This window comes from Borostomias antarcticus, assembly GCF_949987555.1.
Source record: "Borostomias antarcticus genome assembly, chromosome: 5".
NCBI lineage: Eukaryota > Metazoa > Chordata > Actinopteri > Stomiiformes > Stomiidae > Borostomias > Borostomias antarcticus.
The window spans coordinates 30,664,101-30,677,432 of NC_140238.1; the positions used below are offsets into that span (position 1 = coordinate 30,664,101).

Below are 13,332 nucleotides of genomic sequence, written 5' to 3' on the forward strand. Positions count from 1 at the left end.
TCCAGTAGGTGGCGGTATCGAAGGGAAAACACCTGTACGCGTCGGTTTGCGATCCCCCATTAAATCAGAGAAGAAGAAGAAGTTCCTAGGATTGATTTGTTTGCGGATGTAAGTAGCTGTTATATAGCTTGCCTCCCACAGATTTTTTCAATGGCGCAGTCTTGTTATTTTTGATAAAATATTAAATTGCATTTTGATTTCCTGGATTAGGGCAAGACACATGGTGCCCCAATGGTACATGATAGCCTTTAGCTAGCATAAGATGCGTGCGATGCCAGATGGGCAATATGCATGCTAATGACCACGGATAGAGGGTTCTGGGCAGCAGACTATTTTGCATGTGCAACGATATTCAAACGGTGTAAATGTTTCCAGACGTAGATACTAGATATCACTGGCGGACTCGCAGTGAACTCCAGCTTGCAATCTGCGGCCCCCGACATCGGCCCGCCACGCCGCCAGCCGGTTTTGGGTGGGATGTCGGCGGCGGGATTCCTTTGTCGGGCATTGGACGGCCAGCTGGAGGAACGGCGCTAGTTCGCTTTGACGAGATTCCGCTGGAGGAAGAACTCAGAGATTTCACCATCCCTGAGTCGGCAGAAAGGCCAGGGTTTTACCCCATTAATCCATAACAACCCGTTACAAAGCATAACTATATTAGTACAATCTGAAACGATCGGCTGAGGCTAAATAATTTTGTTTGGATGAGGACACTAATACATACAGTTTTTATTTCCACACAAAGGAGAAATACCATCACATTACACATACAAATAGCCTAGGCTACATAGAACAGTCCAATCTAAATTGGACCCACATTCACACCCTGGGTACCCTGGCCTATCCCCTTTAGAGATAGCATAGATAAACTAATAAATGTAGGCATATTGTATGGTACACTAATTTGGTCAAAGAAAAAAAGGTATAGGATGTAGATGGGTTACAGTTACATCCCTGAGTTTTGAGGTCTCATGAAAACAAACTGATTTGTGGTGTAACATTATTGTCCCTCCATGCCACTCAATAGCTACAACCATTACAGAATACACTTCAAAAATATTGATATGTAGCAATTTAACAGATTTGTGTTTTATCTGTAGATATGCATATTATGAATAGCTAGTCCTGCTTCATCCCATTTCTTGTTTCCTCTACAGACACCTTGCGAAGACGAGCATACATCTTGGTGGTTTAGCGGAAAATTAGAATAAATATGTCAAGTTACTGGAGCAAGAGGAGGCGAATAGCCAGAGGGGTGCAGCAGGATTTGCAACAAATCGCAGCTGCATATGCCGATTTAGCTAATGCTATTCCACACAGCGCTACCGGTGTGTGTTCTCACAGAGATCAAAGCAAGCAAACGATCGGCAATGAACTGACTGAGTCATCTGTGTGGCGGGATTCATATGGCGCACCGTTGTCGGAAGAAGACTGTGAGGAGTGGGACTTGAGAACGCAGCTGGCCGAGTGGGCAAATGAGAGCCAGATTTCCCAGGACGCCCTCTCAAAGCTTTTTAACATTCTCTCTAAGGACTGTCCAGGCCTATCTAAAGACCATGAGCTTCACAAAATAAGAACTGGTGTCAGAGCAACAGAACTCGCGGGCGGCACAAACTCAACAATTGATCATGGTATACTGGACCAACTCCTAGAATACCCTGACTCACAGACATTGAAGCCAGTATCTCTCCAAATCAACGTTGATGACATTCCACTTTGTAGAAGCTCAAACGGACATACTCAGTCTAAAAGTACGACTTTTACATTTGATTCTATATTGTATATATTCTGAGGAAACACTTATGTAACTTTATCCATGTAGGCTAATCTCATGTCTTTCAATAAGGGCCATGGATGGATCCAGCTGCCCCATATTCCTCACAGCTCCATGAGGAACACTACCATGGAGGTATGGTAGCTTCACTGAACCCAGTTGAGACTTTGGTTTTTCCTGCGCAGTATTTATTGTAATAGCCCAAACTCTAGTAACCTACTGATCATGTCTCCCGCAGTGTAGTTTTAAAAGATGTACAGTATGGGGCGGCTGTGGCTCAGTGGTAGAGCGGGTCGTCCAATGATCATAGGGTTCGAATCCCGCCTCCTCCTGTCCACACGTCAAAGTGTCCTTGGGCAAGACGCTGAACCCCAAATTGCCATTGTAAAGTGCTTTGGATAAAAGCGCTTTATAAGTGCAGTGCATTTACCATGTAAACTAACACGTTTTGCTTCATGTTGGATATCTAGAAATGCAACGCATGCACCGGCAAATCATAAAACTGAGCGAGGAAAATGAAACGCTCAGGGCCAAGCTTGCAGACAAACAACCAGGTGAGAATTTAATCAACGACACATCCCTTTTTGCTGTGGCTTTAGATAGATAGATGGGTAGATGGATGGATAGCACTTTATTGATCCCAGCGGGGAAATACCTTTGTTGTAGCTTTACAGACACAATACATAAGCACAGTAAGGCACAAAAGGTGTAATAAGGGCAAAGCTGTAATCAATTATTGTTTTGTAATTTCTTTCTGTAGGTGTAGAGAGCACATCTATGCTGCAGCTGTACAGGATGCTGGCTGAAGATCATTTAGAAGTGAAGGCCAAGCTTGATCTAATCTTAGCCAGTCAGCTGTCCAATGGGCATTGTGATGAGGATCTTTTAGTGCCGGAGGGTATCCAGCTGCCTGTTAAGAACCGGGATGACCTGGAGCTGCTGGAGAACAGGCTGAGGCAGAACACCGACCTCCAGGAGCAGCTTGTAAGGGCCTGGGGTTTAAATATGACACCTGATCCTGTTTTCTTTCAGCCCACTCCCCACTGCCTGGCCTTCGCTTTGGGCCGACAGGTCCGGAGATGGGGAATAAAGCTAACTGACACAAGCGAAACCCTCCAAACCAAGTTTGGGGAAAACTAGGGTTAAAATTGTCTCTGATTAGGTAGGGGGTTATAGTTAAATACTGTAAAAGGTTATAGTTTACCGAAGCTAGATTTAGCTAAATTAGGTGAGGCTAACGTTAAGATGGGTTGGGTTAAGATAAGCTAAGTTCAGGAATTGAGCTCACGTTAATGTTAGCTAGCGGGGGAAGGAGGCAATGTTAGCTAAAACATTTTTCAGCACTTTGAGACTCACTCACTGAAAAGTGCTTTATAAATATATAATGAATCATTATTATTATTAACCAACTTATCCTAACTTAACCCAGTACAAAGTCAATTGGCAAAACACACAAAAGCACAACCTGACACTTGGCCAATGGTCAACTGACAGACTCAAGTGGGCCAGACCCCTGGCATGCATGTGTAAATGAGAACTGATTGAATCTGCTGGTATATCAAACTGAGGGACACAGACAAGCATTTATATAACACTATAAATAAAGTTTGATTTGATTTACCATTTACCAAAGGAATGGGATGGGGGGTAACCATTATCGGGAGCATATAACAAACTCCTGACCTAAGTGATTGTGTCAAGTGATTGTGTCACTTTTGGGACACCTAAGTGTCACTTTTGGGAATATTGTGACAGTTTAGTGATTCAGTTTAGTGTTTGGTTTGATTCAAATAAAACACTTTCTCTGCTGCTGTTCCCCTGATCTGTATTATTGTTGCTATGTAAGTGGAAGGCAAAAATATTTACATATCATTTCCTTATACTTCTGTCACTTCTGTAGGTTAAGTTTCTGGTTGACAAGGGGGGTAAGGACCTGAAGAACGCTGTGTGGCGGATGCTGCCGTGCCTCATCTCCAATGACCTCGCCCTCATCACAACCTGGACGGGGGCAGGGGAGAAGGTCTGTTTCAAGGACCTGCTTCTGAAAACCATTGTTCACAGTAAGTTTTTATTTACTCCAACAGGTTATTACTTAAATCTGGTTTTCACTATATTTAATGATATATTCTTAAAATAATATGAGATTGCGTTTGTTTGTTTTTCTTTTCTAAGGAGCGATTCGGAGGCACCCTGTGACCCGAGAGGCCACAGAGGAGGGGATTCAGATCATGGTCTCCCGTTATCTGAGAGGGGCCCCCGATCGTGAAGGTGGCAGGAAACGGCGTAAAACAGTGCAGAATGCCGGTCCAGAGAGGAGCAGGAAAGCGAAAAAAATACGAAAAGACCCTCGCAAATCACATTAACCAGTGTCATTTGTTATCACCCATGCTAAACTTACTGATGAAATGTGACAAACGAGATTTGCGTCTATGTTTTCAAGACTGTGCTTTGAATTGATTTTAGTGCTTATAATTTCACATAGACAGACATATCAAGGCTGGACAGTGAGCACTGAAGTATATGTTTGAGTGCCCTGTACACCACTAAAGCATATGAAATGCTGGATTTGTGTATCTTGTGTCTTATCATTCAGAAAAATACACTTCCTATATTCGTACAGTGTACCTTTTTACTGTACTCCGCAACTCATTAAATGTTATTACTTATTCAACAACCTTGTCGTTTTGAATCTTATCTTTAAAACCTTTTAAAGCATGCATTTCATGATTCTTAATTTGATTAATGGTAGTGGCTAATGAATGTTGTCATGGTAGTAGGCTAGTGAATGTATGTCATGGTAGTAGGCTAGTGAATTCTTGTCATGGTAGTAGAATGTATGCCATGGCAGTAGGCTAGTGAATGTATGTCATGGTAGTAGGCTAGTGAATGTATGCCATGGTAGTAGGCTAGTGAATGTATGTCATGGTAGTAGGCTAGTGAATGTATGTCATGGTAGTAGGCTAGTGAATGCTTGTCATGGTAGTAGAATGTATGTCATGGTACTAGGCTAGTGAATGTATATCATGGTAGTAGGCTAGTGAATGTATGTCATGGTAGTAGACTAGTGAATGTCAGTCTTGATAGTAGGCTAGTGAATGTATATCATGGTAGTAGGCTAGTGAATGTATGTCATGGTAGTAGGCTAGTGAATGTATGCCATGGTAGTAGGCAAGTGAATGCTTGTCATGGTAGTAGGCTAGTGAATGTATGTCATGGTAGTAGGCTAGTGAATGTATGCCATGGTAGTAGGCTAGTGAATGTATGTCATGGTAGTAGGCTAGTGAATGTATGTCATGGTAGTAGGCTAGTGAATGTATGTCATGGTAGTACGCTAGTGAATGTATGTCATGGTAGTAGGCTAGTGAATGCTTGTCATGGTAGTAGACTAGTGAATGTCAGGTTACATGAAGTGGGGAAGGTGTGGCTGGAGTGCTGGGGTGTCTCTGTACTGTACAGGTACATCTCAGAAACTTAGAATATTGTGGAAAGTTCATTAATTTCCGTAATTTAATTCAAAATGTAAAACTTTCATATATTATAGATTCATTACACATAGTGAAATATTTCAAGGAATGGATCTAGAATACATGAAAGTTTCACTGTTTGAATTAAATTACGGAAAATAATGCACTTTTTCCACAATATTCTAATTTTCTGAGATGCACCTGTATGTCCCAGCATTGAAAAAGCATGGTGTCGCAGGAGGGCGCCCTGCAAAGAGACAAGAGCGCATGCCTTAAACCAAATACCCTAGTGTGTGTGAACCATATACATGACAATAAACAGATCTTGAGTCTTGAGTCAGTTTTTTACATCTCCATCTCTTTTTACCCCATTATTTACCCTCTTTCGAAAGGAGCAATAAAATAGATGTGTAGGGTTTCTAAATTAGGACTAAACTTTAATTTTATTTAGCTGTTATAATAACAACAACAATAATAGTTATTATTATTATTGTTTTTGTTGTTATTATTATTAATATTCCCATCTAGCCACAACCCCGTGTCTTCTCAGCAGCAACAGGTGCAACGCTTGTGTAACACTCCGTGTTCAACGCACCACCATTCCCGTTTCAATAAACGTTTGGACCGTTGCAACGTTTTGTCGGGGCTGAACTCACCCCTGTACACCGATCCGGGCTGAACTCACCCCTGTACACCGATCCGGGCTGAACTCACCCCTGTACACCGATCCGGGCTTCCGGAATGTGACGACCAACACACAGGAAGACGACTCTGGGTCCTGTCAAGCTCTGATCAGGCTAGTGATAAAGACAAACTAACAAGCTATCAGATAATAAACTAGCTAAATGAGTGTCTGTGGTCTTGTAAATAGAGAACACACAGATATTCATCATGGTGATACTGCAGCAGTAGTGGACATTGCAGACGGCACCATAAGGAATATCCATTCATCGACGTTCCTCTTGCTCAAGTGTTGAAACAAGGTAGGTTGTGCTACAGAAGCTAGCTGTGTGGTTAGCTCTCTTGCCACTGTGTCAGCCAGCCACCTAGCTATCTAGCTAACACACACTAGCTAGCACTCACTGATCAGACACACTATTTTCTTTGCTAAACTGTCCCTGTAAGCTTAGTTTGTGTTTGTTTTCCTTTTTGGGAAGTAACGTATTAATTTGACCAGCACCAGGTTAGGGTTAGCATAGCGTTAGGTGGAATTCCCCACGTTTTGCTGGTATCTGGCTATCAAGCTAAGCTAGCTAAGATGTGAATGAGTTAAGCTAGCTTGTATGCTATATAACGTTAGCAGCGAAGCCCAAAGACTTTATGACCCCACCTATCAAACTGCTACATCTACTGTATGAATGAAGAGGAATTAAGATGTAAAAAAAACTGAAAAAACTAATATAATGTAATATTGATATATTGAATAATGAATGATGCAATTGCCTGCCACTGCCGCTAGGCCCTGTAATCTGTCCACGACTAGTAGTAGAGTTAAGTGATGAAAAATAAGTTCTGGAAAATACCCCTTGCAAGGTGCCTACTTCTGTCATGATATCATATATTATTATCCATATATGTCAGCTGTTGCTGATACTGTAGCTTTAAAACCCATGACAAGCTATTTACCTGTTTGATTTAAGTAAATGAAACTAGCAATTGACCATCCTCCTCTGGGTGTGTTGTTCCAGGTGTGAATGACCGACGTGGTACCCCCCACTGCGCTCAGCGAAGTCCAGCTCCGCCTCCTCTGTCACGATGACATAGACAGTGTCAAACTACTCTGCGGCGATTGGTTCCCCATCGAGTAAGTGGCAGACCATTTGGCCACTAAGCCGACCGATTCACAGGACATACTCAAATACAAGCGTGTAAATGATACTCACCTAATGGGTGGGTCTCATGAGGCTAGACTAAAGATGCAGAGAGGTGGGTAGTGAAATCTGGCGTCCGCCTTCACTCCATTGCCTCCATCGGGGCAGAAGAGGAGGAGGAGAAGGAGGAAGCCACTTTGGTGTGTTGAGACTGGCTGGCCCTCTATCTGTGGTTCGTATTCTTATCTGCCTCCTATGACTTTTGACTGCCAGGTACCCAGACTCATGGTATCACGACATCACCTCCAACAAGAAGTTTTTCTCCTTGGCCGCCACCTTCAAAGGAGGCATTGTGGGAATGATCGTGGCCGAGATCAAGGGTCGGACAAAAGTACACAAAGAGGTAGGGCTAAACTCTGACCAACTGATAGTTCTTGAAGAGATTGTGTGAGGACCTGTTGAATGTTACAAGATTATTATTGGAGGTGCTTTTATGCTACCGATTCAGTCTCAGTTTCTTCCTGAACAAGAAATGCCTGGCACTTATTTGAGCAAACTATATCAAAATGTAGGCAAATCCTATGTTTGACTTTGTGTATGCTGTGCCAGTGCTGGAGAAAGGTCTGGCTGGACTCATTATCATTCAGGGATAGGGGGCGGAACGGTTGCTAGGTTGTTGTTGTGTCACGTAGTCTGAATTGAATCTGATTGGGCAGGTAATTAGATCCGTCGCTACTGATTTGGCAGTAATAAACGAATGATAAGGTTTATCCCCAAAACCTATATCCGTTGACTAGTGTCAGTGGGACATTATGGCTTGAGTGGTCTGATTGGTGTGTGTGTGTGTGTGTGTGTGTGTGTGTGTGTGTGTGTGTGTGTGTGTGTGTGGTGTGTGTGGTGTGTGTGGTGTGGTGTGTGTGTGTGTGCGCGACAGTGCAGTGCATCCCTTCTGCCATTTGGAAAAGTCTTAAGTGGAACACTGACATTCCACATTCTGTTTTGAGTTGGATCCTAATTGGGAGCTCCAGATGTCCTTGACTGATTTAGTTTCCACTGGTGAGGGGAGGGGAGGAGAGGGGGATGAAAAAGACGATAAGAGGGGGGAGAGAAGGAAGAATGAACGGGACAGAAGTTTGAGTAGAGAGTTGAAGCAGGGAACCATGTGTGTGTGTGTGTGTGGGGGGGGGCAGGGGGAAGGAGGGGTTAACTGGATCTGATCAAGGGAGTAGAAAGTGGGGGATGAGAGGAGATAGATAGATAGATAGATAGATAGATAGATAGATAGATAGATAGATAGATAGATAGATAGATAGATATCAACTAGAGAGGAGAGTAGTGAGGTTTATAGAGCAAGGAGGGGGAGAGATGAGTAAGGAGGAGACATTCCTTGTCGTTACGAAACCATAATATATTTGCTTGTGTGTGTTGACGCTGCTGGAGTGGCTTGGGATTGCCTCTGTAGTGCTATCTTTACTACATTTAAAGCGTTGTGAAACTTGATCAGCGTTGTTCCTTTCTTTCTTTCTTTCTTTCTTTCTTTCTTTCTTTCTTTCTTTCTTTCTTTCTTTCTTTCTTTCTTTCTTTCTTTCTTTCTTTCTTTCTATTTCTTTCTATATTCTATAAAAAATATATATATATCTGATGGCCGCTGGCACAAATGAACAGCTGAAGCGCTCCTCATTGAGCCTGGGTGCAGACGGCTTCCTCCCCTGATCGCTGGCCCGTCTCAGCGTGAGCATTAGGGTTTCACAGCTTCCCTCAGGATCCCCAAGTGCCCCAGTGAGAGGTTGAGTGCTCACTTTCTGTGAAGCCGATGTGCGTGAGTGAATACATTAGGTTGAATAGGCTACGCGAGACACAGTTTTATGGTGAGGCCCTGCGGATAGTGTTGTTTACACTTTCCATGCCTTTCATTGATTCTTTTGCTGGTGACGCCGTTGACGTATCATGTTTATGACCCCATTTCCAAGGTGAATAGAGGCATGGTTAACTGTTTGGAACTGTTCCCTGTCCTAGGATGGAGACATCCTGGCTTCCAGTTTTCCTGTCGACACTCAGGTCGCCTACATCCTCAGCCTGGGAGTAGTCAAGGAGTTCAGGAAACATGGCGTAGGTATGGAAACACACACACACACAAACACACACGCACACAGTTTCTTTTACTTTCTCTCTTGGATGCCTCCACTCTTTTTCCTTTTCGGTGTCTGACTCACTTCTGCCACACACTCTCTCTCTCTCTCTCTCTCTCTCTCTCTCTCTCCTCCCTCTCTTTCTCTCTCTCTCTCTCTCCTCCCTCCCTTTCTCTCTCTCCTCCCTCCCCCACTCGTAACTCTGTCACCTCTCTTATGTTCCTATGCCCCCCCCCTAGGCTCCCTGCTGCTAGACAGCCTGAAGGAGCACATCACCACCACGGCTCAGGACCACTGTAAGGCCATCTACCTACATGTGCTGACCACCAACAACACTGCCATTCACTTCTACGAGAACAGGGACTTCCGGCAGCACCACTACCTTCCCTACTACTACTCCATACGAGGCGTGCTCAAGGACGGCTTCACATACGTACTCTACATCAACGGAGGACACCCGCCCTGGACGATATTATATCCTTTTAGACAGGAGGGGTGTTTGTGTGCGTGTGTGCGTGTGTGAGAGAGTGTGAGAGAGTGTGAGAGAGTGTGAGAGAGTGTGTGAGAGTGTTTGAGAGTGTGTGTGTGTGTGTTGTTAAGGAAAAAACCTTGAGTTGGTTTTTAGTTTAGATTTCAAAGAACACGCTGAGTGGTCGGTCAAGCTGGTTTTAAACAAAGGCAATAGTTTTATTCTGTTACGATTCTGCAGAGTCGGACTCTAGCACAGGAAGTGAATCCAGGCAGAGTGAGTCAGATGTGGACGAGGTCGATAGGTTATACAGTGAAAAAGGAAGTGACATAGTTTCAGGATGAAGAGGACAGGGAAGTGATGTCACACAGGAAGAATTTGTAGTTTTAACAGACTGATCTATGAGAACGAACTACAAAGTTAGAACAACAGTCAAGTAGGAAAACAGAACACTTTGTTGAGACTTGAAATTCATTCACAGCGTGTGTGTGTGTGTGTGTGTGTGTGTGCGCGTGTATGCGCGTGTGTGTGTGCGTGCGTGTGTGTGCGTGCTATGGGCGTGCGTGCCTACGTTCCATGGTGTTCGCAAGACCCACACAGAGTTCATTGTAGAGGTCTTGTTTAATTTAACCTGGCCCCTTGACCCCCCCTTTCTTTCTTTCTTTCTTTCTTTCTTTCTTTCTTTCTTTCTTTCTTTCTTTCTTTCTTTCTTTCTTTCTTTCTTTCTTTCTTTCTTTCTTTCTTTCTTTCTTTCTTTCTTTCTCTCCCTTTCTTTCTTTCTTTCTTTCTTTCTTTCCCTTTCTTTCTTTCTTTCTTTCTTGCTATATTCTATAAAAATATATACATACATCCTGGCCCCTTGACCCCCCCCCCCCCCCCTCCCCCACCCCCAGTGTGACCCATCTGTTCCTTGACTCTGATCCCACCGACTACATCCAGCACATCGGCTCGGCCCTGGCCAGCCTGAGCCCCTGCTCCATCCCCCAGAGACTGTACCGCCAGGCCCAGTCCCTGCTCCGCAGCCTGCTGCCCTGGTCCAACATCGCCTCCAAGACCGGCATACAGTACAGCAGAACCATGTGACCCGGTGAGAGGGCCTCTCTGCGCGTGGGGCGGGGGAGAGGAGGAGGAGGAGGGGGAGGAGGAGGAGGAGGAGGAGGGGGGAGGGGGGGCAGACAGAAAGAAAGAAAGAAAGTGTGCGTCGGTGTCAGGTGTCTTCTTCAGTCTGTCTTATCTGTCTTATCTATTATTCAGTAGGTGCCTAACTCTCTCTCACCCTCTGTCTGTCTGTTTCAGGAGTGCAGTATTGTGTTTCCCCACCTGAGTCTTCCCCTGTACACACCAGGACCACCCAACACCCCCCCCCCCCACCCCCCTAACCCTGCAAAGACTGAGGGTTCAAACCCTGCCTCTCTTCCTACCTGTTCACCGCAACCAGACTATGTATTAAACCTGTACATTACTAATATAATCTAATATATAAATCCATATATATATATTATATATATAATATGCTGTCAGTAGTTGGTCCCTATCCCCTTCTGTGTAGACTAAACAGTCTACCAGGGTTGGAGTTAATGCCTTTCCCACTCACGCCGAGGAACAAAGAACTGTAGACAAAGGTCCTAGTCTAATACTCTAAGAAGTAATTAGTCCTAAATTGAATTTGAGGTGCTGTACTAAATGGACTTGAGTTGAAACGGAGTTGAACTCAACCCTGCAGTTCACGTCATGCCTGTAATTTTGCTGCTAATGTAGATGACCAGGGTTTGGTTTGTCCAGATTTTTAAAATAGCTGAGATTAGATTTTTTATGTCTGCCTGTTTATATATATAAAAAAAGAGATAAGACTACGATGATGGTTGAAGCTGTCCCATCCCACGATGTATACCCCTTGTGCGTGTGTGCACATGAGGGCGTGTGTCTATGTGTGAAAGAATGAGTGTGTGTTGTGTGTGTGCCTGCGTGCGTGCAATTAGTATGCATGGTTGTTGAAGTTGCCCCTAAGCAGTGGTGGTCAGCCTGGTCCTCAACCTCCTAGTGGGTCAGTTTAGGTCTGAGTGGCCCAAGCTGCTCCTGTAACGTTTAGAGGCTGTTTTAATCACTGGCGTCCCCGACCCATCACCCTCGTATTGGAGCCCGAGGCTGCGTTCCGAATCGCATACTTCTACTTCTTACTACCAGTACCTACTACAGCTGCCCTTAGAAAGTACGTACTTTGCAAGCAGTGTGCATCCAATTGGGACATACTACCTTGTCATAACATTGCGCCTTGAAATTAGCCCACATCCGTCGCTGTCCATAACGCGACATTCGTCTACAGCTGTCAACTCGCGCATGTGACGCACATTACCGCTGCGCAAAGGATTGTGGGTCAGAATAGCCAGAAAAGCCTGCTGGCGTGCATACTGCAAAATACGACCGGATGTAGTAGGTCATCCTGGTACCTTTGCCATACTGCATGTGGCATACTATGTATTGGGACATACTACATTCTGTTTTGGCATACTATATAGTAGGGTAGTAGGCGATTCGGAACGCAGCCCTAGTTCCCAGATACACACCATTGTTATTTTAATAATTCTAGGCCCAGTGGAGCGTTGACAGCAATGTTAATGTTTCTAAGGGTAGGTGGGCCGTGTTCTAGCATATATGAATGTAGTATTGAGGCAGGAGGGTGAATCTACCCAACTCGTCTGATGCCGAAAGAAAGGAAGTCCTTACTCCTTCACTCCACCAGTCCACCCTTCTGTGTTTGGGGGACTTAGAGGAGGGTGTGTCGGGGGTTGTTCTGACCCAGTAGCAGCGCATCTGATTCAGCTCGTCAGGTTTTCTTCGATTGGCTCGGATAGAATAAAGTAATCAAGGGCTTGATGATCATGAATAGGCAGGTGGGTAGTCAGGTGTGATAGCGCTAGGTCAGAGCAAAAATGTTCCTACCCTTCATGTTACCAGAATCACCAGCGAAGAAAGCTGTAGACCAGCTGGTAAAAGCCAGGACAGGTGGTTTTGAAGACATTTTGAAGAAAAAAAAAAAAGTAGTGTTACTGTATATGAGGTGCAGTATTCAGCTGTATTCTCAGGACCAGCTATGGCTCGTCTTAGCCTCCAATGACACCCTGTGGTCCACGAAGCACCCTACTTTTGACCAGAGCCAAATATGGGCCAATAGTAGCACCCCTGGGGGGGGGCGGGGGGGGTTGTCATTGGAGACGTGTACATTGTGTTCACCTGGATGTAGGTAGTGTACATACAAAATATATAATGTCCATTTTCAATGGCAAAGTGACGGATGTTTTTTTTTAAGTAATGTTTGTGATTTCAATTTGAGCAGATTTTCAGCTTTTACATTCTTCTGTTTCATTTCTTGTCTTTGATCTGTGATCATATTCAGGGTAGGAAAGACACCTTGAGGGCTGAATGATTTTTGTCACATCACTACATTGCATTTTTTGTGGTAATTTTCTTCTGATAAGGGAATTCTTAACACTCCTTAAAGACTCACCCAGATGGCATTTCAGCAGATGGAAGATAAGTCTAGTTTCTTTGTTTTTCCATATTCATATTAACAGTCCACCCTGATTGTCAGAATAAAGCATTCAAATGTGAACGAGTGTGATATCTCACTGGTCAAGGATCGTCATCACTCAGTACAATACTGTTCAGGTGGACAGCCTTTACACCA

The 13,332-nt window shown here is 44.2% G+C and overlaps 2 protein-coding genes across 3 annotated transcripts; both read left to right on the plus strand.

Annotated features, from left to right (window-relative positions):
• The first annotated feature begins 78 nt into the window (after positions 1 to 78).
• On the plus strand, positions 79 to 4,410 carry LOC311308764 (uncharacterized protein). Of its 2 annotated transcripts, XM_084437799.1 has the most exons (7): positions 79 to 108; positions 376 to 1,751; positions 1,847 to 1,909; positions 2,245 to 2,328; positions 2,535 to 2,758; positions 3,675 to 3,834; positions 3,947 to 4,410. In XM_084437799.1, the coding sequence occupies exons 2-7, from the start codon at positions 1,214 to 1,216 to the stop codon at positions 4,135 to 4,137; spliced, it is 1,260 nt and encodes a 419-aa protein (XP_084293925.1). In that variant the 5' UTR covers positions 79 to 108; positions 376 to 1,213; the 3' UTR covers positions 4,138 to 4,410. The 2 variants fall into 2 exon arrangements, with proteins under 2 accessions (XP_084293925.1, XP_084293926.1); XM_084437800.1 differs by lacking the exons at positions 79 to 108; positions 376 to 1,751; positions 1,847 to 1,909 and having other exon boundaries at positions 2,065 to 2,328.
• Positions 4,411 to 6,129: 1,719 nt separating this feature from the next.
• naa60 (N-alpha-acetyltransferase 60, NatF catalytic subunit) lies at positions 6,130 to 11,099 on the plus strand. The gene is made up of 7 exons (XM_084437803.1): positions 6,130 to 6,221; positions 6,927 to 7,042; positions 7,323 to 7,452; positions 9,066 to 9,162; positions 9,418 to 9,673; positions 10,574 to 10,734; positions 10,944 to 11,099. Exons 2-6 carry the CDS (start codon positions 6,933 to 6,935, stop codon positions 10,728 to 10,730), a joined length of 750 nt encoding a protein of 249 aa, XP_084293929.1. The 5' UTR covers positions 6,130 to 6,221; positions 6,927 to 6,932; the 3' UTR covers positions 10,731 to 10,734; positions 10,944 to 11,099.
• Positions 11,100 to 13,332: the final 2,233 nt, after the last annotated feature.